Below are 25,257 nucleotides of genomic sequence, written 5' to 3'. Positions count from 1 at the left end.
TATATAAGATAGGTAGCTATTCTGTTAATGTCTGTTGGTTCATCAAAAAGAATGGTTTGTGCTTTCATTGTTTGATCAGTTTTTTATTCTGTGTCTTGTAATCTGAACAGCTACTTTGAAGACAACAATATGCAATATATTAATCAGTGCTAATCTATTATTTTTTTGAAAGTCTATCACTTTTTATTCTCATTTTTTTTTTTTTCAAATAAAAACAAAACAAAAGATCCAATCTGCATCTGGGCATGGGCACTGCTCATAGTACAGCTGGCTTATGTCCTTGAGCATTCACAAGGACTACATCTTAGCATCATAAAGCTTCAGTGCTCCTAAGACATTTAATTTCAGCCACTTAAAGATTTGCTTAAAGATTCTTTTTTTGGCCAAGATCCATCAGATTCTTAGTCATGTTCCTTTTTATTTCGTTCCTCTCATAGCATCTGGCTCTCTTTTCAGCTTAGCTTAGTATGTGGAAGAATCAGCTGGCCAAGAGCGGTTAAGGGGAACAGAGATGGCAGGTAGCTTAGCTGAGTGACGCTGGCCCCACTGGGTATTTAGTGATTCTGGAGTTTTATAGGACACTGCTTTTCCACTCATGGCTGCTGGATAGTGTCTCAGTTTACTTAATCAAATACAACTTTCTCTGGCCTTTCTAGGTTGTTCTTTCCTTTTTTCCTCAGCCACCTAGTCACTTCTTACTTCACTTCAGGCTACGTCCTCTGCTCTAGCTAGACGTGTCACTCTGTAGAAGCCACTTGGATGCTGGTCTCTGCCTGTTCTTGAGGTGTAGACCAGGTTATCTTCCATCCAGTGTAGGACTCTTTTAAGTCTCCCATTAAACCATAGACCCCAGCCTTTTCATCAGTTTATATTTATAGAATCATTGTGAGAGTAAGAAAAATCTAATTACTTTTAACCCAAAATTTGGGAGTAAGTTGCACATGATGGCTCTTTGCCCCCTGAATTATTTAGGGTGTATTTCTTGTGAATAGAAGCATTTCCTTATGTCAGCTTCAGAAGATTTAATATTTTATTGCATTCCAGTTTGTCACTTGCACTAATGTTAACATTTTTCTCTCTTAAGTACAAGATCTAGTTTAGGACCAAGCGTTATATTCTGTCAATTGTGCCTCTTTTATCCTCTTGATTCTACAACAAATCCATAGCTCTTTTTTTTTTTTTTTTCTTTCAACTGGCTTATGTCCTTTTAAAGAGGACATTCCTACTTTTAAAGAGTAGTTTCTATCTTTTATTGGTCTTTCTGGAAAGTTTCTCACTCTGGCATAGCATACTGTATAGGCAGGAGTAGACACAATGTGCCATGTCTTTCTACATATATACTATCTGGAGGTACCTGATGTTTCTCTTCCTCTCATTGGTGCTGTTAATTCTGATCAGTTAATGGGAAAATACTTTAATGTCATGCAGGTAGTCTCCTCCATAGCAGTTTTTTCCCCTCAAGTTAGAATCCATTGATAGCTCTTAGCCTGAACTCTGATGGATGTGAATTGGTATCCCCCCTCCCCTCCAGACTTTAGCATTTTCTCCGTATTTGACCACTGAGATGAGACATTCTCTTTCTCAGAATGGTTTTATGAATTCCTGGTTTTTTTCAGTGATCTATGATTAGTCATTACTGTATCAGTTATTTTTGTGTTCCAACTGGCTGCTGTCTCTTTGTGATGGACCAAGGCGCTTTTCTTTTTTTTTTTTTTTTTTTTTTGCTTTGCTTTAGAGCTGGGTCTCATTTCCTGGTAAGACAAAAAGATCTGATATGATCTTGTACTTATTAACAGGGCTTCTTTCCTGCAAAATGATTTAGACAGAAAGATCCTGGTGCTAGTTATGCACAGTGTTTCCAGGCCTTGAGCACCACTTCTGTTTAGATGCATTCTTATTGAAGGAAGAAATGGCCAGTGGTTTCAAAGTTCATTTCTATTTTAAATATCTTTCTTTTTGGGGATCAACTCAAGACCTTGTGCTTGCCAGGCAGGCAGTTGCACTGCTGAGCTAAATCCCCAGCCCTTAAATACCTCTTTTTAGAGAGCCCTAGAATTGGCATTTTCCTAAAGGGTTAAGGGGAAGAATGCTTAAAATGTGTGCTGAGTGCGTTACAGACCAGCTGTCTAGAGAAAGCACAGGTTTCTAATGAGGGACACTTGCCCCAGTGTAAACTCAGAACTGGATTATGATTCTTTCTGCAAAGACTGGAAACTGAAGGAAAGATAGGGCTTCCCTGGCATTCAGGCTTCCACAGTGACTTGGGGAGGGAGATAAGATAGTGGGAGGCAGATAAAATAGTTACTTGTTAAAAAGTGACAGCTGTCTTTCTACATTAGAGAATAAAATGTGAACTTTAAATCCTAAAGTGTCTTAGTGGCTTCCCTAGGAAATTTGGTACTTCTTGATGGAGTTATCTTACCATTTAAATGGTAAGATATAAAAATATTTAAAATCTTAAGGCACTTATCAGCAACTCATTTTCTACATTTTTGTTTCACATAGTCAGTCTTTGGTTCTCTGTGTGCTCAATCACTGCTCAGGTTTTCCTCTGGATCTCTTACGCTGTGAAAGCCTTCTTGGTTTGGATCCTGCCACTTGCAGTAGAGTTCTAAACAAAAATTATTCACTGCTGGTTTCCATGGCTCCTCTCACCAATGAAATCCGGCCCATCAGCAGTTGCACCCCTCAGGTAAAGACCCATTATAAGGTGCTCTTTGAACTGCAGTCACTTCACTAAGAAAACAAGTGGTTTTATTTTCCTCACTCTAAACTGAATATTTAAAACATTGAGTCAGAAAGCAGTTTTGTATTGCATGCTGTTGTAAGATGTTATATTCAAATCATGAAGTATAACTGGGTTTATTTAGGTATCATCTAGTAACTTGTTTTAGATTAAGGTTTCATTCTGCACAAAGTATGTTATGTTATGTTATGTTATTTTTGGTACTTGGGATCAAACTCAGAACCTCACACTTTCCAGGCAAGTGCTTGTGTCTCTGAGCTAAATCTCCAGTCCTGCATAAAGCATTTTAGAGAGACTGTTGTAGGCTGTCCCAGAAGGAAGCCTAGATCATTTTGAGGGATAAGTTTAGGAAAAAGCAAATGTTTTAGAAGTGGGGCTGTGATGGAAAGAAACTGTGGTATTTGAAAGTTAGAGCTCAGGCTATGGAATTTATATGTGAGAACTACTTTTGGTCTTTTATTTTTTAAAAATAAACTAGTTTTTTTGTTGTATTTAGCGAGGAAGTTGTGGCAGATACCATTTTTAGTGTGGAGATTGTGTTTCTGCTCCATGTTGCCTGGTTTCCAAGAGGTTCGGAGTTTAATGGTATAGAAGAAAGCAACAGTGTCTTGTATGAAGTTATGTAGTCTGTGTTACTCTTGCTGCTTTATTCCAGGAGCCCCTGTGTCCACACTAGGGGTCAGCCTTGTATCGCACTCACTGGGAACTGTCCTAGATTTGCATTTAGCCAAGTTTTGATTCTCAATGCAGCCTCCTCTTGCTTAACACAACCTATTGGCATAGGGGAAGTCAGTAAACTGATTAGACAGTAAAATGGATGCAGAGATGATAGTACCCTTTTGGAACATTGCATGTAATTAATGACAGTAACAACTAGTACTTGAATACAGAGCTTCTTATGTGCTAGGTGCTGTTTTAAGTCTTTGAAACAATCTTGCAGTATCTTCATGAGGTAGATATTTATTGCCCTTTAATAGACTGTTGAGCCTATAAAAGGTTTTGTAGGTTCTGTTGAGCAGAAGAAGGCACAGAGAGCTTAAGTAATTTTCTAGGTAACTTAGTAAGTTTTAGGGTGATAAAAGGATTCAGACCTATGCAGATTCAGACCTATGCAGTCCACTCTAAAGCCCAGTTTAATGCCATGTGACATGATGTGCCTCCTTATTCCAGATAAAGCTGAACTATTTTGGTGGAACACTTAACACTTTCATAAGGATAATGGTAATTAAAATTTGTGGGATGTTTGCTATTTAGAAGACTATACTTTGTCACGTGTGAAATTTGGCCTCTATAGATAAGTGTGACAGCTTTTATCTTAACTGTGTTGTGACTGTAGCATATTGGACCAGCTATTCCAGAAGTGAGTTCTGTTTGGTTTAAACTGTATATTTACCACATTACTGGGCAAGGACCGCCATCTCTTTTACTGTCAAAAGGTACAAGACTCCGAAAACTGCCAGACATATTCCAGGTACTTTATGTATGTACGTGTGTATATATTTTGTGTGTGTGTGTGTGTGTGTGTGTGTGCTGGGAGTGGCCCCCATGCTGTCATACATGCTATACAAGTTTTCTACCACTGAGCTACACCCCTAGCCCAGAATTTTTTTTTTTTTTTTTTTTTTTTTTGTTTTTTTCCTTTTTATCGGTACCGGGGATTGAACTCACGACTGCCTGCGTCATGCCGCTGAGCTAAATCCCCAGCCCCTAGCCCAGAATATTTTATTTTTTTAAAATAGTTTTTATCTTGTGAGGAGTGTAGAAATTGGTGAGCAATATTACAGATAAGTTTCTTAATTTTGTTCCTGTTCTCCTGTCACTGGTCTCTCCAATAGGGCTATGATCGATTGCTCATCACCTCCTGGGGCCATGATCCTGGTGTAGTTCCCACATCGAATGTACTCACGATGTTGAATGATGCTCTAACTCATTCTGCGGTTTTAATTCAGGTATATTTAATTTCATTTGAGAAAAGTCACTGTGAGATTTTTATCATTAAGAGCATACATTTTCTAGCTTTCTGCTGAATTTCAATGAGTTGTCACTTATTGATAAAGTGGAAATGTAAAAAATCAAGGTATCTGGGCTTTAGTCCTGGCCCTTTGGCAGCAAGCGGGTGGTAGAAGCAACATAGACTCTGAACTTGGACCCAGGTTTAAATTGCAGCCTGAGCTTTTACTAGCTGTGGTATTTTATTCTTAAAATGATAGCCTTATTGAGACGTAATTCATAAACCATGCAATTTACCATTACATAGAGTTCAGTGGATTTTAGTGTCTTTTTACAGATTTGTATAGTCGTCAGCATCCTCAACTGTAGAATATTTTTAACACCTCAAAATTAGCTGTACTATTTAGCTATCACACTAACACCCTTTTCCCTCTACCTCTTGTTCCCCGAGCCCTAATCAGTGCTGCTGTCTCTATAGATTTGTCTGGAATCACATAAAATGTGTGGAGACTTTTTGTTGCTATTGTTATTATTTTTGTGATGGTCTTCCTTCATTTAACAAAATGAAAAATTGATCATATTATAGCATATATTGGTTCCTTTTTATAACCAAATGATGTTTCATTGTTTGGATAAACTGTATTTTGTTTATCCATTCAGTAGTTGATGGGCACCTTTTGGGTACTATGAGTAGTATCACTGGGCACATATATGTATGAGTTTCATGCAAACATGTATTTTTATTTTTCTTGGGTAAATACTGGGGGGCGGGGAACAGTACTGCTGACTTGTGTTGTAACTGCAATGTAACCATTGAAGAGCAGCCAGGCTGTCTTTAAAAGTGTCTGTACCGTTTTACTTTCCTATGAGTAGTTGATATTATCTGATTTTTTAAATTATAGGCAACATGGGGCTGGGGATTTAGCTCAGCGGCATAAGCACCTGCCTTGCAAGCAGGCAGTCATAGAGTTCGATCCCTGGTACTGATAAAAAGGAAAAAGACAAAAAAAAAAAAAATTATAGGCAACATAGTATAATGTGGCATCTCATTATAATTTTGATTTCTGTTTTCCTGAAAATTATGTTGAGCCTCGTTTTATGTGCTTGTTGGACTGTATGATATTTTTGGGATATTCCTGTGTTTTCCATAGGAAAAATGGAGACTGCAGTGTCTTCTGTAAAATGACAAAAGATGATAGCACCTGAAAGTCTGATTTATTTCACTTATGAGTATGGTTTCTAGTTGCATAAATACTGTGTTGTCTCTCTAGTGTAAAAAATTGAAAGTAAGTAAGATCCAAAAATTACAATAGACATAGTAAAAGGGAAAGAAACTGCTCGAAGGGAAAATATATTGTTTCATTAGTCTTGCGTGCCTTTATCTGGTAGCCTGGGCAGGTACTCTGAGGATGACAGTATGCAATATAATAACCATTGTTAAATTTCTGTCATCTTGTTTTGAAATCCTGTATCGCCATTGTTTCTGTTGTTGTCATCTTGCTTTTGTTTTGTTTTTTGTTTGCTTCTTGATTTTTGTTTTTTGTCTTTAAAATAAAAAAAATGATGGCACCTGGTAATGAGGTAGAAAATCTACACAGTATTGTAGACTTGTCAGAGGATGCAATGAGAGTGTTCCTGTGCAGTGTGTGTAGCATGCTTTGTGGTACACAGGCAGTTCTTGATAAAGATTTAATGACCTGCCTGTCTATCTGTGGGCTGTCTTTATAGGCTGTGGAAGGTATGACTGGAAGAGATAATTGACAAAGCCGCATAGCACACAGGCAGACCTGGCAAAGGACATTAGCTGTGGGCCTGGGGTGGTGAGGCCAGGGTGCATGCAGTGGTGATTGGCTGCTTCCTTTCGCTGGCTTGGGTCAACCGTTACATCTTTGAGCTTCAGTGTTGGTTGCCTGTAATAGGAGGAGTGTAACTGCCAGTCTGTCCTATAGCCGGTGCTCAGTGGGTCGTTTGGTTTTTCTTTTTTCTTTCTTTCTTTTTTTTTTTTTTGATACTTGAAATGTGCTCAAAGTGCTCATTAAGAAGTTTTTTGCTGGAAAAGAACTGCTACTTCATTATATTTTATAGAAAAAACTTAAAATTATGTTACAAACTAAATTTTGATTAAGACCAATTTTATTATAACATAGTTTAGGAGTAAATTATAAAGCTTTAAAAGGAATAAGTGAGAGCATTTAGAAATATATGCAGAGTGAGTGTGATTTCTTTTGCATATATCAGGACTTCTTGAATTAGAGTAATACAGCATATGGATCTCTTACAGTGTTACATTTTCCATTGCAATGGTACTAAGTATGTGTAAATATAAATCTTCCATGCTTGTTGTTCTTATGCAACTGTAAGCCCTAAGCAAATTTAGGGATTAAACATATGCAGACCTTTTAGAATGAAAAGTTCAAGTGAACGTTAATTGAACATGATGGGTGAAACTAAATTATTTGTAAAATGACAGTGAAATAGGTAAACTCAGATTTTTAAACTTAATTTTTTATTTAGTAGTACAGTCACATTGTTTTAATTCTGTCTGTCCAGTTTCCACTCATCTACCTCCACATGAGATAATCACATTTATGAGTTTCTGCTGTGTCCATTTATGCAAATGCAAGTGGTTATACCCTGAAGTTCCCCACCTTGTTTCCATTTATAAGTTGGAGATCTTCATATTTTATGTGCAAGATGCAGTTGTATTAAAAATATGTACTGTAATTTATTTAACCAGTCCTCTACAAGTATTGGTGGGTGTTTTAGTGGTTTTCAATCACAGAAAGTTGTTATGCTGTTTAGCAGATACCTTTTTTCTTTCTTTCTTTCTTTTTTTTTTTTTTTCTTTTTATCAGTACCGGGGATTGAACTCACGACCACCTAATTGCAAGACAGATGCTTATGCCACTGAGCTAAATCCCCAGCAGCAGATACCTTTTTTGAAATACTGTATATGCCATCTCGGGGCACATACTTGGGCTCTGCCTTCCTGGTCTGTGCCATGCGATGTGATTGTAGCAATTTTTCAATGCTTTTCTTTCCCAGTTGACAGCTGTGCCTTGGACATGGTCGCTTTGACCTTACTATTCATTCTTTGGTTGACTTACCTTTCCCTGATTTATCTGTTCCTCTGGCAGCCTCCATGGTTTTCACATAGTCAGATTGAGAAATACTGTCCTGTAGGTTAATATGCAGGTAAGATTGTCATAGGTGGTTGTAGAAAACTAGAAAATTGTTGAAAACATTTTGGTGGAATGTTAATGTGAAATGTAACATGTGGCATAACCTTATTTATTGTTTGTATATCAATTATTGGAAATGTGGGTTTCTTGTATACTTTTCAACTTTTGTTCCTTTTTGTTTAGGGACACGGTTTGTATGGGATAGGAGAAACTGTCCATGTACCATTTCCATTTGATGAAGCAGAATTACAAGGAGGTACTTTTTAAGTTGTATCTGTTTGACTTTATCATTATGTCAAAAATTTGGTGGAAAACATGACAAGAGTGAATTCTTAAAGGTTTTAAGTTCTAGATTCTTACATTCTGCTATTATAGAATATTGGCAAAGGTGTTTCCCAAAGAACTAATAGATTAACACCCATATAGGATTTTTGAAAGAACACTGTCTGGCATGGAAGAGAAGAGAATAACTAGATAGTTGGTTAGATGAAAGACTAAATTTTCTTTTAGTGTTGTAATTTCTTTTATTGCTTGTTTACTTGAAGGTGAGGGATTAGACGAGTCATAGGGAAGATTTTATATTCAGAAATGTTTTGTTTTCCTGTGTTGTATAAATTCTGTTTCAGAAGCTTTTCAAAGCATTCAGTGCAGAGTTTTGAGTGTCATTTGCAGATACTTCAATGTGTACATGGATATACAGGGAGACTGCTGCTGCAGTTTTGATGCCTTACATTTTTATCTTTAGACAACTTTTTAAAAATTTACATAATTTAAAAATGAATGCTAGTGGACATTTTCATTACTACCTTATATAGATCACAGAACACTTGTGTATCTTTCTTGCTTCAGCATTTGTTTTTGGGGTTAAGTTTTATTTTTGCTGTTAGAGGAGATTTGAGTGTCTGCAGGGTTTATGCCAGATCAAACTGGTGAGAACCAAGGGTGGTAGGATGGGAAGGGCCCTACTTGGTATCATTTCTTTCTAGAATTGGTTGCGCCCCATAGTGCATTTGATACAAGATACTCAGAGTTTCTATAAAAGCCCATTCTTTTGTCCTTTTCTAATACAAAAGATAACTTTTCTCTGAATATTAATAAGTTATATCCAGTTGTCCCTTAGTATCATGGGAATTGGTTCCAAGAATCTCCCCACATGGGGAATGTCAGCCTTTACAGATGTATGAGCTCCTTATATAAGATGATGTGGCATTTGCATGTATTTGCATAATCCTCTGACATACATAAAAATCATCTGTAGATTACTTACACCTAGTACATGCTGTATAAACAGTTGTCACATTGTTACTTAGGGAATAATACTAAATAAAAGATCTGTATATGTTTCGTATATATTATTTTCAAATATTTTAGATCTGTGGTTGGTTGACTCCATGGATGTGGGACCCTGCAGATAGAGTGGGCTGACTATATAATCAGAAGAAAAATACTGTTTGATTACACTACACTTACTTGTATTTATATAACACTTCTGCTTCCTGCTTCAGGCAAAAACAGCTTCACAATAAACTTTTTCTGATTTTCAGAGTCATATGAATGGTCTTGATTTTTTTTTTTTTTTTTTTTTGGTACCGGGGATCGAACTTATGACCACTTGATGCTGCTGAACTAAATCCCCGGCCCTAGAGTCATATTAATGGATTTTAGAGAATAATGAATATTTCACATAATTTATATGCTTACACATTTCTGTTTGTTTATTTTTTTTGAGACAGGGTTTTGCTGTGTGGTCCAGGCTGGCCTGGAACTCACAACAATCCTTTTGCCTCTGTCTGAGTGGTAAGGATTACAGGCATGTGCCACCATGTCCAGCTTCTTCCATAATGTTAATCACTACATTTCTTTGTCCCCCAAAGTAGGGAAAAGAGAGTTTTATAAATATCATTTTCATTTTTATATGGCTAGACTACTAGACTCATACTTGAAATTCAGGTACTTTTTTCTGCCTGTTGTGAATAAATATGCCTCTATTCAGAAATAAATACTTCCCTGCAACCCACTTTGGTGTTTAATCTTCTAATACCTTTTCTCGTTGAACTCTAAGGAAAAATAATTGTTTACTTGAATATACTGGGTAGGATAATGACAGCAGGATCCAAAATTTTATAAAATACTGAGAACTGATGGACATTTATCATCTTGGGAGATGACTGTGTGCATTATAAAAAGGAAACAAGGTTTATGTAATGGTGCATGTCTGTAATCCCAGCACTCTGGGAAGCAGGGGCAGAGGAATCACAAATTGGAGCCCATCCTGGGGAACTTAACAATTTAATGCAACTCTGTCCCAAAATAAAAAAATAAAGAAAAGCGTTGGGGATACAGGTCAGTACAAAAGTTCTTGAGTTGTTTTTTTTTTTTTTTTTTAATTTTATTTTGAAAGTAGTAAAAACACAACAGCACAAGACAGAACAAAGCCAATCGAGACAATGCAGTGAAACTGGTACAGGATTTCACAGTAGGATACTGGGATAGTAGTAATAGGTACTATGGTATATCTCCTTAACTTCACAATAGTTGTCCAGTCAATTAGGTATAGCAAAATTAAACCAAAAATAGAACATTATAAAACCAATTGAGAATATTGAATACAGCAAAAGAAACATAACAAAACAGTGAAAACAATCTTTGCCTTCAAACAGAAGATTGAAGGAAATCCCCCATATTTGCTATACTGCATATGGTCATCCTCCCAAGAGATGCTGAGACATCTATCCCCAGTAGCTATGAGGGCGTGGGGGAGGGGAGGGTGGTTAATTTTCAGCCCACGTGGCAGTAGGCTCACAGGTAATGGTTCTCCTCCAGGCCCACACCATGGATGCTTACCAAGAGGGCGAGTGAATAAGCTGCCTGAGTTCCCACCATGTCTGTATCTCGGGAGTACTGGTTCTTCTGGCCTGCTCCACGGCGCTTACCAAGAGGGCAAGAGAATAAGCTGCCTGAGTCCCACCATGGCTGGATCTCTAGAGTTCTCTGTTCTTGAGTTTAATACCCAACACTGAAAAGAAAAAAAAAAAATTATCTTCATATTAGGATATAGAATATCTTTCTCATTTATACATTCACATATTTATAAAAATTTCATCTAGTATCTAATAGGAATATGATTTCAAGTCCATTGTTAGCATCTGTTATTATGAATAATTGCTCATATTTTTAAAAAGTAGGGTTCGTATTCAATACATTTCCTGTAGAAGCCACCAAGGCAAGATAGGACCACAAGGAGAAGTCGGGAGATCAGCTATAAATTGGCCCCATTACTTACTTAGCAGGTGATGCCACCAGAGAACTGTATACATGTTAAATGTGAATGGTTTTTTTTTTGTTGTTGTTTTTGCTTTTGCATTCACATATATTTCTTCACTGGATTCATTCTTGACAGATTAAAACATGAAAGTAATTCAAAGAATTGTTGAGTAAAGAAAAACATATGTGCCCCTCCTACCCCTTACTGCTGTAAGGACTGAACTCGAGGCCTTCTCACTGAGTGATCCCCCCCCACCTTTAAATTTTGAGACAGGGTCTCACTAAATTGCCCAGTCGTGAAGGAAAAAAAAGATAGGAAAATTCCCAGTGATCGTTCTGCCTCAGCCTCCCAGAGTGCTGGTTTTACCGTCGTGCCCAGCTTTGTACCTGTATCCAGGTTTTTGCTGTTGTAAGAACTCTCACTAATGTGTTGTCATCTGTTTTGTTCCTAGAGTTCACGCGTGTCAGTATGGGTGTTCATAAAGCACTGCAAATACTGAGGGACAAAGTGGACTTGCAGCATTTCTGTGGCTACGTCACCATGTTGAATGCTTCTAGCCAACTTGCAAGTAGAAAACTCAGTGATGCTTCAGATGAGAAAGGTTAGCCAGCTGCTGGGTCCTTTGAATTAAGATACATGGTTTTTAGTTTAAAATAATCTTAATATGTAAAAAGCAGTAGGCATTTGTGGGAATATTAAATTAGTTTCTTAACTGAAGGAAAAGACAATGTTCTGTAGTATCATTTGAACAAATGTCAGTTGTGTGAGTGGACAGATACCAGATGCTTAACTGAAGACGTGCGGACCTTTAGCTGCATGCAAAGTGGCTGTTGGGCTTTAGCCTTTCCGTCACATCTTTACAGGCTTTGAATGAAGTCAGCCTTAGGGAGTGATTTGTTTGAAACTCAAGTGACTTTTGTAAAAATGTTTTTACAAACTATTAAATTCACTGGTTCTTCTGGCCTGCTCCACGGCGCTTACCAAGAGGGCAGGAGAATAAGCTGCCTGAGTCCCACCGTGGCTGGATCTCTAGAGTTCTCAGTTCTTGAGTTTAATACCCAACACTGAAAAGAAAAAAAAAATTATCTTCATATTAGGATATAGAGTATCTTTCTCATTTATACATTCACATATTTATAAAAATTTCACATATTTATAATTCACTAAGTGAATTTAATAGTTGGTTTCCGTGTTCTGTGAAATTGGTCATTAGAAATGTCTCTTATATCTATCTTTCCTCCTCTCAGTGTTGAGTCCGTGTAGCTGCTGGATCTTAAATATGTATTGTTGCAACCGTTTCCTGCTTTTCTGTCTTTTTTGTCTTGTCTTCAATCTGTTTATTATGCCCTTTCGTTGGATTCCCATTTTCAGATCACCTTTTCATGCTTATCTGCTTTGGCATAATAATTGCTTGCATGTGGCTTTTGTTGTTTCCATGCCAGCTCTGATCCTTCGGAAGACCTTTGAATTCATATGTCTTGTCACTGGTTGTTGACTGTATTCTGTGAGCCTCTCACTTTGAAATCCCAAGACAGTGTGATTGATGTGAACCATCCAGTGTATTGGGTTAGCTTGCTTTGCATTAGATGTCTACTCCTGGTCCATTGGGGTTTTTTTTTTTTTTTGGTCTTTTTTCCTTTTTTCTGGTACCAGGGATAGAACTCACGACCACCTGCTTGCAAGGCAGGCCCTTATGCCGCTGAGCTAAACACCCAGCCCCAGGTCCATTGGGTTTTGGCCAAAGGGGTTGGGTAGCTTTCAACAGCTGTGAGGTGCCACAGAAGCGTTTTCCAGAGAAGAGTGTGTTTCAGAGTGTGTCTCTGATAGCTGCCACTTTTTGTGTCATTCAGTCTGCAGACATGGAAATAATAAATACCTGTTTAAGTGCTAGCGAAAATGGGTAAAACCCTCGCAGGAGACAGACCGGTGAGTCAGCCTGCCGCGAAGCTTGAGAGACTGTGACAGGGGACTGTGTAGTGTGCTGAGGAGGACAGACAGACATTTCCCAGCCCGTAAGCCTTCCCAGGAAGGTGTCCTGGAAAAGGCGTGGTGGGAACTGAGCCATGGAAAATGAGGAGTTAGCTAGACAACAGAGGATTGTGGATTGTTTCGTTTTTTTTTTAGGGTGGTAGCTTTCCAGGCAGAGGGCCGTAGAAAGCAGTAGCTTATCTTTAGGCAGAAGGAAGGATCTTGGAGAGTGGAAGGTGGAAGTAAAGACGAAGGTAGGGCTAGGAAGTCTCGGAGGTGCTGAGGCTGAAGCGGAGATGGAATCACGGAAGGCGTTCTGAAGAGTAGTGTAGTCAGGCTGGACCCCAAGGGGTGGAAATGGGCTTAGTAATGATCTAAGTGTAGGTCAAAACTTGTGTTCTACTTTCCGAAGTTTACATTCTTTGGGCCACAGTCTCTCCCCCTCAGCGTTATTTGCATTCAGGCTAGGTATTCTTTGTCGCAGGGATTGTAAGGAGTAAGATGTTTTGACATCTCTGGAAGTAAGGAGCATCTTGTTCCTGTTCACGACAACCAGACTTGTTTCTCAACCTTGCTAAATGTCTTTTGGGGGGAAAATTGTTCCCTGGTTAGAACCACTGGTTTAGGCCCCATATTACTTATTTCTTCCTGCATCATCATCATTGCCTGGAATCTTCTATGGGTGAGAACCGAGTTACTAACACCTGCGGAGTACAGCACTAGACTCTTAATGCTGTGTGTGTCCTTGAACTCTAAGGAGAACCTGATTTGGCCTCTGCCTCAGATGTAAATGGAAGTACAGAATCATTTGAAATGGTTATCGAGGAAGCAGCTGCAGATTCGGCAGCCAAACAGAACTCTGGTAAGGTGTATTCCTCAAAAGTGTTTTAGACTGATTTCTGAAGCCTAACTTTTCTGCTAAGTTATTTGCATGTTATTTGTTCTTATCATCCATAATGGACTTTGTAACATGAATGTTCTAAGAAACATTGCTATATACTTAAAATCAAGACTTAAGCACTATAAAATTATGCCCTGCGAATGATGCCTTCAAGTGTTATTGCCTGTTAGTGATAGTATTTGGTTCATTCTCCTCATCTGGCACATGTCAGGTAGTATCCTTTCCTGACAAACATTTCCTGACAAACGTTTGCACATTTGATGAAAGCCGTGTCCACTTTCTAGGCCTGTAACATCCTCACAAGGCACCCCCTGCTATTGGGAGTGAGGGGCCCTGTTTCCGAGCCCCTTCCCTTGCTAAGCCTTCTGGTAGAGGTCCCTGGGGCCTCGGGTGCTCAGATGCTGCCTGTGAATTTGTCTGATGAAAGCGAGTTGTCTGACCTTTTCTAGATGCCACCACAGAAGCAGAGTGGGTTCCTCTTGAGCTGTGCTTTGGAATTCCCCTGTTCAGTTCTGAGTTGAACCAGAAGGTTTGTAGGAAAATTGCTGCTCATGGCCTCTGCAGAAAAGAGAGGTATGGACTCAGACTCATTGTCATCTTTTCCTCTGCTTGGCTTTACGCTGTCCGTGAGAAGTTACTAGATCATGCTTTTATTCTACACATGAGCATAGTTATTGCCCTGTGTATATTTGTTGATTGACTAAAGAATGGTAATTTAATGTTTTTGCTGTGTTTTTAAAATTAAGTTACAGTAGACTGCAAATTAGTCACAACAAACATTTGGGGCCATGTTTTGATTAATTACATTTCTCACCCAGGTGTGGTGAGGGTGTGAAAAATGGGCATGCCTATGTGGAAGGTGAACCCAGTTTTAAAACTTGATAGACATCTTGTGTCCCCATCCTGCCTCTTTTTTGTGGTGCTGGGGCCTGACCTGAACTACATTGCCATGTGTCCCCAGCACTTTTTATTTTTTGAGACAGAATCTCGCCAGGTTGCACAGGCTGGGCTTGAACTTGTGATCCTCCCGCCTCAGTCTCCCGGGATGTTGGGATCCCAGGTGTGCACTACCGTGCAAGGCTTTCTGTCTCTCTGCACATACACACAAGTTATGTTAGTAATGTGTGGCTCTGGCGGTGGCTTAGAGTGGCTTTCTCACAGTTTCCCCACTTCCTGCACTTTCTAAAATGAGCACGCATTGCCTTTCAGAGAGGACACACAGCTTCTGTCTCACTCACATTGCACTCCGATGCTTGGGAGTGGCTGCTGGGAAGCAGGGCTGGAGAGGTTCTGAGGCCACTGGCCAGTGAGATGAGGATCAGTGTCTCCATGTCACTGTGGTGGCTTGCAGGGGTGATAACCCACCAATCTTCTGGGCACTTTTAGTTAGGAAAACAGAATTGAATAACAGATAGTTCATGTGATTGGCTGAATGTAACTTACATCAGAAAATTAAGGGTGTCCAACTGATCATTTGAATAACTGTTCTCTGCAAATAAAATAACATGTAAGTCAAAAGTGGAAATACTGTGAAACTAAAGATCGCCACTGCCATTTTTACTTTATGGATGGAGGTTGGTTTGTGTTAAATCTGTCAGGCTTTTTCTCAGGTTGTCTTTTACAATTATTAGGAAATTTGAAATTTATTTCATAATTTCCATCTCTCAGAGTAAAGAGTTTTAAATCTTCATTTTAAAAGTTTTGTTCACTTAACATTACTATTTATTAGCAATTTAAGTGTCTTTTTAAAATGGAAACTTCAGCTTTGTTTACATATTGCATTATATTTGAAAACGGCCTTTTCGTGTATTGCTATTATTAAAACAAGCAAAAATTTTATTAATACAAAGAATTGAAATTCAGATAAAATTTTATCTGATAAATCAAAATATATAGACTCACATATATACACTTAATTTGCTAAAACTGAAGTCTTGTAAGATGTTCTTGCCGTTCCATTTAATCTTTTCCCCTTTTTTCAGCCTTCAAAACCTCCTACATTCCAGCAGAAAACTCTCGCTACAAGTCCTTAACTTTGTTCACTCATTCCAGGTAAGAAAGATTTAAAAATCCAAACTGTTTGTGGTAAGCTTCATAGTATTTGAAGCATTTGCAGGTTTCTGAGTCTGCACAGCAGAAGGACCTGAAGCAGTCAGGACATGCAGCCACTCGCACATGCCCTCACCGGTCTGCAGAGACCGAGGTGTGGGCCTGTGCTCCGCGGTCAGCGCTTCACTCAGCAGGACCCTGTTAGGTCCTGTTCATCGCCGTGAACAATTGCAGTGACCCTTCTCTCGGCCACGAAGAAAGAGCCATCAGTACTTGATTTATAGTTAAAGCTTCAGGGTGGGAGATTTCTATTCAAAATGTCTGATTCAGCATTGTGAATTCAGTATCTTGGAGTTTTATTCCATCCATCCATCCATCCATGCCAGGTGCTGGGAAATAGTGCTGTGCAAGACACTAGTGGAGCTTTTAGTGTCGTGTGAGACAATGGTCAAATACACCCTAAGAGGTTAATTACAGAATTCAGTAAGTGCCTTGAAGAAGGAGCCTGCTGTGATGGGCTCTGAAGGTGGCCTGCTTCAAATAGGTGAGAAATAACACGCAGGCTGGCACCGGAGAACAGCAGCACCATCCAGGCAGGGCTGAGCAGTCCAGAGGTCCTGGTGCAGGCGAGCACTCACTGTGCAGGGATGAGAAGGAGGGCGAGGTGGGAGGAGCTGCAGGGAGCGGCCGGCAGTGGTGACACTGCCTGCAGTGTGTGCAGGATTTGCTTGTATGCTGCGTGTGGAACTGGGAGAGGCTTTGCTTCCAACTGGTGGGAAATGGGAATTAGTTCTGAAGAGTGGGCTCCGAAGGCCCGAGGGCAGGGGCACTGGAGTGAGCTGCTGGGACTGCATAGCCTTTTTGCCTAAAGAACAAATGTTGGGTGTGTCCCTAATGAAAGTTTGTTCATTATACATACAGTACATACTATTGTGCCAATAAATTACGTATCTTATAAAAATACACAAAAGAAAAAGTTATTAAGAGTCAGATGGTGAGATTCTGAAATTCAGCACTGTACCCTTTTTGGAGACTGGATCTTGGCGATGGTGAACAAATAAACCAATTTGGGTTGTGGTGTGGAGATAGACTGATAAAACTTGATGATGAATTAAAGGTGAGAAGAAGGTTGAGGATGTGGAGGAAGGAAGGAATCAGGAATGGGTTCCACCCTCTTCTGTACTGGGAGTTGAACCTAGGGCCTGCAGACCAAGCTGTCCCCACCCCTTCTTAAAATATTTTGAGACAAGAGTTTTGCCCAGTGGCCCAGGCTAGGTGCAGATTTGTGATCCCTCTGCCTCCACTGCCCGGTCTGGTGGGATTACAGACATGCGCCACATCCCAGCTTTTCTCCACCTTCTTGACTCACCACTTGTGTTTAGTAGGGACAGCTGGGGAGGTGAGGTGGGAGCCAGGTACAGGCACGTTCTGTGTGGCGCGAGTGAGGAGAAACCTGATCCAGAGCTCAGTGAGCCTGCAGTTCTGGGAGGTGGGTATGGAACGTGGGAATCTTTGTTCTGGCACTTCATGTTGTGGCAGGTGTGTTAGAGGTGGTTTCCTGTTAGGAAATACTTTGAGGTAGGTCCATTCTTAAAGTTTCTTTCCCATTGTTTCATACTCTATTTATTTCAAAACACATCTTTCAGTCTGATTTGTGCTGTCATTTTGCATGTGTTGCTCCCTGTCCTGGGTGATTTGGGACTTGTGAAGCAGAGCTTTGTGTTTCCTGTAGTGCACTGTGTTAGTCTCTGGTCGTCGGGGCCCACATTGCTCACAATATTCAGGTAGTTTTGGTTTAGCGAACTGCTTTGATAGAAATGAATATCCTATTGCTGTCATTTCTTGATCTTCTAGGAAGGTGCTTCAACACTGGATGTCCACACAGAGCCCACTTTCTCAAGTTTGCTTTCACAGCCACCATGTGCTGCTGACACAGGAGTTCCACTTCCTGCGAGGAACCTCATGTTTAAAGATGGCGTCCTATCAGAATGGAGTGGACGGTCACCCTCTGCGCCTCGTATTGCCGATCTCCATTTGCAATAATTTGCTGACACCATTTGTTGCTCTCACATTCTGCCTTTTTCCTTTCTTAATGTTAGCTTTATAGTGTCAGCCACTAAAAAGCCTCCTGCTGCTGCAGTGCAGTTCGTGTTTCACTGATGCGAAGAGTTTGGGGGACGTGCTCAGTGTTGCACATCTTCCTGCAACAAAGTGCTTTTTAGCAGCCAGCACTGTGTTTTTTACCTTGAGACAATCTGCATTTCTTTTATAAAACTAAGAATATACTTTATAGGCTTTATGATGACTGTTACGTTTATAAGCAGTCACTATGAATATTGTGATGGTGATTTTATATGTTAGTTTATCAGACATAAATCTTGTTTAATTTTATATTTTGTTACCTATACTTTAGGGAATCAAGGGAAGAGATGGAACCCTTCCTCCGAAAAGGCTTCTTGGTAGTGAAACTGTAAAACAGTGAACATCCAGTACTGAGAGATCACGTGGAGGGGCATTAAGAGTTTCTGTGGATGTCTGTAAATTGTGTATATCACTCAAGCGTTGCTGAAGGTCTGTAAATCAGCATAGTTATGTATATCTTAACCTGAATTTATAAGGTCTGAACTCAGACGAAGACTATTCACTGGCATCTCATGAGATAAGCTTTGGAAAACATTCTATTTTTAAACAGTGTTTGTATGTGGATTTCTGTTGTCACTGTCTCTGGCTTTATGTTTTCATACAGTCTTTATGGAAAGATAGAACTTGTTTTCTACTGGTAGCTGAGGCTGCTGCATGTTTTCACCCTAATTTTTTATTTCTTTATTTGTTTTGTCTTGTGACTTCAGTGACTTCAGAAATTGAATTTATTGTTTTCAAACCAAGGTTTATGATTTCAGGTTCGAGTTACACATCAAAAGCATTAAGACTATGTCTTCAGATCAAAGTACTTCTGTGATAAACCGACTTTGAAGACATATTCTTAAGTCGTCTGCATTTTAAATTTGTGTTAATAGTTTCAGAAGGGGTAAAGAAAATGAATAATCTCAAAGTGTTTCCTGAGTCATTGATTCTTTTAGTATCTCAGATGTTAATTAGAGTAATTGAACTCACTTTGTAAACTTTGGATTACCTTCCTTGGGAAGTTTGTGCAACGTTATAGTTTAGTTTAGCTCCTCTTAAAGGAAAATGGTTTGCTAGTTTAAAACTGTAACCAAACTAACTGGTCAAACAACATATATCTAAAACATTAGAAAATTTGGGAATGTTATAATCTAACAATTTTGCAATGATTTTTGTTATTTATAGAACTGATATTTGTGTATTTAACATATTTCTGGAAATATATATGTTTCTTAAAACTGTTAACATAACCTTGCATTTAATACCATGGCCCATGTGTAGAACTGAATATTTTGGACCAGATTACCTGTGCACAATCAGTATTGTGTTTGGGCAAATGTGGTAACATTTTATTTAGTTTTCTACTTTGTTTTGTATAAGGTAGAAACCATATGTATGCTATGTGTATCTATAAAAGGAAAAGTACATATTAATACTAAAATAATTTCTCATGACTGTGAATCACCCATTTGTCTTTCCAGTAATCGATACTGTACATTCCTAGTGTTATGTATGTATGTAACTTTTATACTTCTCAGCTGAAAATTATAAGTATTTCTTTTGATCAGGGCTCTTTACTCTCATTTTATTATGCCTCTTTTGAATTAACTATTGTTATTCTTGTGTTAACATCTAAGCAAATTGTCATGACATGTATACTAATAAAGAATTAAACATTTGTAGTTGTTGGCAGTGCACTCAGTCGTTGGTGAGTTTGAAATATGGGAATGACTTGCTGCTACATTTCCTTTGAGAGGTAATAGAGGAAGAAATAGAAAATAACAATAATCATGAACTTCAGGACAAGCGCTGAAAAAACGGGTCAGCTCTGGTTTCTTATGCTCTAGGAGGAAAGAGTAGTCCCCTGACGCCCAGCTGGAGCCCTCTTACTCTCTTAGGGAACAATTTGCGTATTCCAAGCTATTAGCAAAATGTGAAATGCTGATGTTCCTGCTTCACTTTTTGAATGTGTCTTTGTTTCATTTGTGCTTTAACTCATGTAAAGATGCATCTCTTAAGTCTTACAAGTGTTGAGCCAGTTCAACAAAAATGTAAATTAAAATGTAGATACTCTTATTTGCCAAAGAAGATTCATGGAAAATTTATACCCCATTTTTTGCAAATGTTTAACCTAATTTCTTGGGGCTTTGTGCCATCTCCTCGCCTGTCTTTCCCCTTATGTAGCTTAAACCATGGCAAACATTTCTTTAGAAATAAGAAAAACAGAGAAATATGTGATAGGGTGAAGAACTGAGGAGGGATACAATTTCACCTGAAATGCTTAGCTAAAGAAGTGCAGCTTCGTATCATTTAAGACATCCGATTGATTTCCTTATCTTTTAAAAATGTAATCAGATGATTTTGTGTTTGTGTTTTGGAGGAATATTATTTTACTTGATGTTTTGCTTTCTCTGCTATTCATGTTTCCTTTTTGTGTTCAGCATTTCAAATACAATTTGTATTAAACGTTTTCAAATATCAAAAACTGTAACACTACAGTGGCTGTTTTCTGTTATTAGCATAATACAGTGAAATGTATAAAGTGTTGTCAATTTGATTATTGACGTATAACATGTTTACAAATAAACTGGTGTTGACCGACTTGCTGTAAAGATGTATATAATCTGAAATAGTCCTGTTACAGGCACAGTAAGTTAGAAATACTATAGGCAGTCAGACAGGGCTGGGCCCTTGAAGGACCTAGTACAGAAGACCAGATATCTTATAACCTTGGAGGAGACACACCTCCTGCTGTGGGCCAGACCTCAAGACAAAAGATCAAACACCCGCCTTCTAGGGATTGATGTTCTAAATAGTTCTCTAGCACCCTGAGGAAGCCAGGAGTCACCACTCCAACCCCCTAAGGGAAGAGTCACTGCTCTTTAAGTGTGTTTGCTTGCTATGTGACCTCCACATTTGTCCCCAGTTTAGTCAATTTCACCTGAGCAATCAGTGTCTCAGTGAAACCTGTCCTCCAAGTCTTAGAGGCCGGCCACCAGCCTAGTGCTCTTTAAATAGTGGAAGATGTCCCTATCTTATTGGAGGCATGTGTATCTTCTATGTCTGATCTAGATTTCATTTAAGAAGAACCATTTTACAGAATTTCATATTAAAGTCTACTAGATGTGTTCTGATATTATTCTATTGTCTTATAGTCAAGCAAGGAGTACCAATAAGTTTAGTAACTGATTCAAATGCAACATGTACAAGAACCAAATAATAAAAATGCCCTATTAAAGAAGTATAACCTCATAACTTTCCTGTTGTAACTTACGATTCATTATTTTAACAAAACTGTAAGAGACAAGGCAATTATAAACAATGGGCAAAGGCAAAGCAAAATTTGAAACATAAAAATTAAGTCACAGTCCAGAGTGTTTCAAACAAACACCTCCATTCAGTGATCTTGGTGGGACCTCCAAATGACAGGGGAATGAAACTCCAACCTACTAGCTATCCAGTATGAGTTCATGTTCTCCAAAGAATGAGTTTTAGGAACGATGGAGGTTAAAAGCAGAATATATTTATTGAGAGAAAGAAAGCTGTCTGGGAGAGAGAGAGAAGGGGTCCCGAGTGGGTTGCCAAGGACCCTGTCCTTTTTAGGGATTTTATAGAGCAAAACCATGAGGTGAGGCAGGTCTGAGGTGGGGTGGGGGGGAATGGGAACTCACAAGGTGGGAATAAGGTAGTACAGAATTGTGGTCAACCAATAAGATTTATTGCTCAGGTAAAAGTAAATCAGGAACAAATGGGGAAATGAGTCTTGTAGCAAGTGGGCATCTTTCTGTAGGGGGTTGGGATGGTCTCTCCTGGCTTCCTCAGGGTGCAGTAGACTCAGTCTTCAGGGTATGAGTATTGGCTTGATCTTTTGTCTTGAGGTGTGGGGTGTGTCTCCTCCAAAGTCACAAGACTTTTGGTCCTCTCTTCTGGCTCCCTCGAGAGCCTAGCCATCAACTGCCTATTTCTATTTCAGCTTCCTATAACATCACTTTTATATAAACAGTGGCCCATCGGTCAAAATTCAGAAATCAACATGGGCTGTAGTTTCTGTTGTTGGGCTTTGACCAGTTTCACCACTATCATCCTTTGGTTCCTGAATCTGGGCCAGGATATCACATCATGCTTAATTAGTTATCTGTGTCTCCTAGCTTTTTCCACTGTATGACTTTGACACTGTGAAGAGTACAGATAAGAACTCTTCATAGGCTGTTCCTCAATGTGGGCTTTGATGGATCAGAACCCACACAAAGCCAGACTGGACATCCTGCCATGAGAAAGAAGCTTTATTGGGCGGGGAGTGGACTGCCTTGGGGACCAATACAGGCACCGTTTGGCTTAGGGAACGGGATTTTAAGGGTTGTTGGGAGGGGCTCTGCAGTTGAGCCAGGTGCAGGAGCACAGTGTGACAGTCGCCATCAGGTACCCTCCTGGGCAGGGTTGACTTTCGCAGTTGGAACAGTTCTGGGAAATTCTTTTTCTTGCAGCCCAGGCATGAACAGGCTTGGGACAGGCTGACCCTTTATCCCAGCCTTTTGTTCAAGAATCCGGTGATGAGGTCTTTTGGGCTCTTTTAGGCTGGCTTGGGGCGAAGTAGGAAGGCCAGGCTGGGGATGTAGGGTCACTGTTGGGATCAGCTGTGGGCACCATCTGAAAAGAGATGTGAGGGAGCATCTGGTTAAAACTTTGGGTGGTGACTTTTGTGATCTTGCAGACTAGGGAGGTGCCACATGGTGCAAGCATGAGCATGACGCAGTGGCCCGCGAGGGGCCCAGGAGTGGTGAGGGCCAAGAAAGGAGCCCAAGGAGGAACAGCAGGGAGGCAGAGCCAGGAGCCTGGTGCACTGTAGGTGGGGTCTGAGAGGAGATGCAGGTTCAGGTTATAGGACTGGGGGGCTGAGAGAGCCTTGGGGTGATCTACGATAGAGACTGACAGCAAAGAAATTTTGGCAGTTGGAGTGTAGGGAATAGTGGAAAGTGTATCTTTAAGTCTAATACAAGAGAGTGAGAGGCAATGTAGGTAATGTAAAGGTCTGGCCCCAATGGGTGAGTTGGCATTATTGCTTTGTTAATAGCTCTGGGATCTTGGACTAGGCAATGGAGCTTTGGACTGAGGACAGGGCGAATGGGCTGTCATAAGGTGAGCTGGTGACCTTTAGAAAGCCATTAGTTAATAAGCAGGTTTGAGCCCCTGTTGAAGTTAGGGGTTATGGGGTACTGGAGAGGTTTTCAAGCCAAAGTAGCAGCAGAGTAACACGGGCAGCCTGAGTAGGACTGGAGGTGTCTCAGACTAGGGTTAAGGAGGGAGGAAGGGGGGGGGCTGAGTCAGCGGCCAACTCTACTGGGATGGGGTACAGAACAAGGGGAGCTTGGTGGGTATGGTGGGGGGCGGGAGCAGAAGGGATGCTGTTTGTGAAGTCAGTGGGGCTGTCAGGCAAGGGTTTTGGCAGTGTGGAGGGTTGGATGGGTCTGAGAAGGAAGGGCGTGGGGTCTGGAGGTTTGGGCGATTTGGCAAGGAGGATTTGTTGAGATTTGTTTGCTTAGGGAACCGCAGAGCTGGGGTCGGTTGCCAAGAGCCAAGAAGAGGTGGGCATAGGGGACCTTGGACCCTTTTCCGTTGCATTGACGAGAGTTGCCTAATCCCGGAGGATATTAAAGTGTACTGTTTGGGGGGCAAACTGACCCATTGCTTGGTTTATAGAGGGCTTCAGCTGTCTGGCAGACAGGTGAGACCTTTGGGTGTGGATTCCGTGAGGCCAAGAGGGCAGCGGGGAACAGACAGGCAAGCAAGCAGAGAAGTGCGGGCCGAGGGGTTCAAATGAGGCCGAGGAGCGCTGTCAAGACTGGGAGAAGGCCGAGGGCAAGAGCCATCCATGGACGAGCCCCAAAGGGCCGCAGGAAGTCCCAGGAGGGACCTAGGACCCCGCGTGGGGGAGGGCAGCCCGCGTGTCCGCGCGGCTTTGGAGCGAGGGGCAGGAAGCATACGCAAGGGTTCGGTAGAGGCCTGCGTGGGAAGAAAGAAAGAAAGAAGAAAATCAAAGTGCAAAAAGCAAGTTGGTCAGGCGTGAAGTCTCAGTAGTGACCCACGCTAGAAAGGAGTTGAAACAAGGGACAGTGGTTGGGAGGTCCCGGAGAATCTGGGAGGAAATAGAGACGCAGGACAGAAAGAGGGACTGGAGTGGGCCAGCACGGGGGTGGGGTGGTGAGAAGTGGAGAGGGGGAGGGGAGGGGAGGGGAAGAGGGGAGGAGCGGAGGGTGGAGTGGGGGGGGGGGAGGATACGTGGAACTCACAGTTTTGAAGTGCCGGGATGCTCGCATCAGCGGGGGAACTGTCCGGGGCTCGTGGTCCACTCAGGGTCAGTCGGATGCAGACCGAGGGGGAGCCCCTGGTCGCGAGGAACCGGCCAGTTAACCTAGGCATGCATCCTGGTTTCGGCACTAATGATGGACCAGAACCCGTGCAAAGCGAGACCAGCATGTGCCGAGAGAGAAAGCAGCTTTATTGGGCGGGGGTGGACTGCCTTGATGACCAGGACAGCAGCCTTTGTCTTGGGGAAGTGGTTTCTAAGGGTGGTTGGGGGGACTCTGTGGGTGAGCCAGGTGCGAGAGCAGAGCGTGACATGGTCCGCCTCAGGTGCCCTCCTGGGCAGGGCTGAGGTGACTTTCGCGGTTGGAACAGTTCTTGGGAAATTTGTTTTCTTGCAACCGAAGCATGAACAGGCGAGGGTACAGGCTGACCCCTTAGGCTTCTCTGAGTTTTCCTCACTTTTAGACACAGAGGTGGTGTGTCCTCAGGGTACCATATCATGGGTACAAGATGCTAACATGTTACGGTGATGTTAGGTGTTTTGCTGAGCACTGTGGCTGAGGTTTCCACGGTAAGTGTCCCCCTGCACCCTTTTTACTTATTTCTTTAGAAGATGGTCACGAAGTCAAACCTACACTCAAGGGGAGGAAAAGTTACCTCCACCTCCTGGATGCTGGGTATTCATATACACTTAGGATTCTTCTTTAAACAATTCTTTAAATTCTTTATTCTTTCTTCCATTTAATACTTTTAGCTTTTGCTTTAAAAT

General features: G+C 40.7%; 1 protein-coding gene across 4 annotated transcripts in view; it reads left to right on the top strand.

The window, feature by feature from the left end:
* Fam91a1 (family with sequence similarity 91 member A1) overlaps nucleotides 1-20,786 on the top strand; it is a 42,172-nt gene extending 21,386 nt beyond the window's left edge. For 3 of the 4 annotated variants that reach the window (XM_013149966.3, XM_063231133.1, XM_003467359.5), the window contains 9 exons: nucleotides 2,544-2,692; nucleotides 4,083-4,217; nucleotides 4,582-4,695; nucleotides 8,062-8,134; nucleotides 11,595-11,744; nucleotides 13,869-13,973; nucleotides 14,462-14,585; nucleotides 15,995-16,064; nucleotides 17,916-20,786. In XM_013149966.3, the coding sequence (XP_013005420.1) occupies nucleotides 2,544-2,692; nucleotides 4,083-4,217; nucleotides 4,582-4,695; nucleotides 8,062-8,134; nucleotides 11,595-11,744; nucleotides 13,869-13,973; nucleotides 14,462-14,585; nucleotides 15,995-16,064; nucleotides 17,916-18,104 (1,109 nt within the window). In that variant the 3' untranslated portion in view covers nucleotides 18,105-20,786. Of the gene's footprint in view, nucleotides 1-2,543; nucleotides 2,693-4,082; nucleotides 4,218-4,581; nucleotides 4,696-8,061; nucleotides 8,135-10,701; nucleotides 11,548-11,594; nucleotides 11,745-13,868; nucleotides 13,974-14,461; nucleotides 14,586-15,994; nucleotides 16,065-17,915 lie in introns of those variants that run through there. The other variant, XM_063231134.1, reaches the window with a different exon arrangement.
* Nucleotides 20,787-25,257: the final 4,471 nt, after the last annotated feature.

The sequence above is a fragment of the Cavia porcellus genome, unplaced genomic scaffold (assembly GCF_034190915.1).
Source record: "Cavia porcellus strain 051 isolate PalLab524CR breed Dunkin Hartley unplaced genomic scaffold, mCavPor4.1 scaffold_19, whole genome shotgun sequence".
NCBI lineage: Eukaryota > Metazoa > Chordata > Mammalia > Rodentia > Caviidae > Cavia > Cavia porcellus.
Note: the sequence above shows the minus strand (reverse complement) of the source record. Positions and strands in the feature narration are given on the sequence as shown.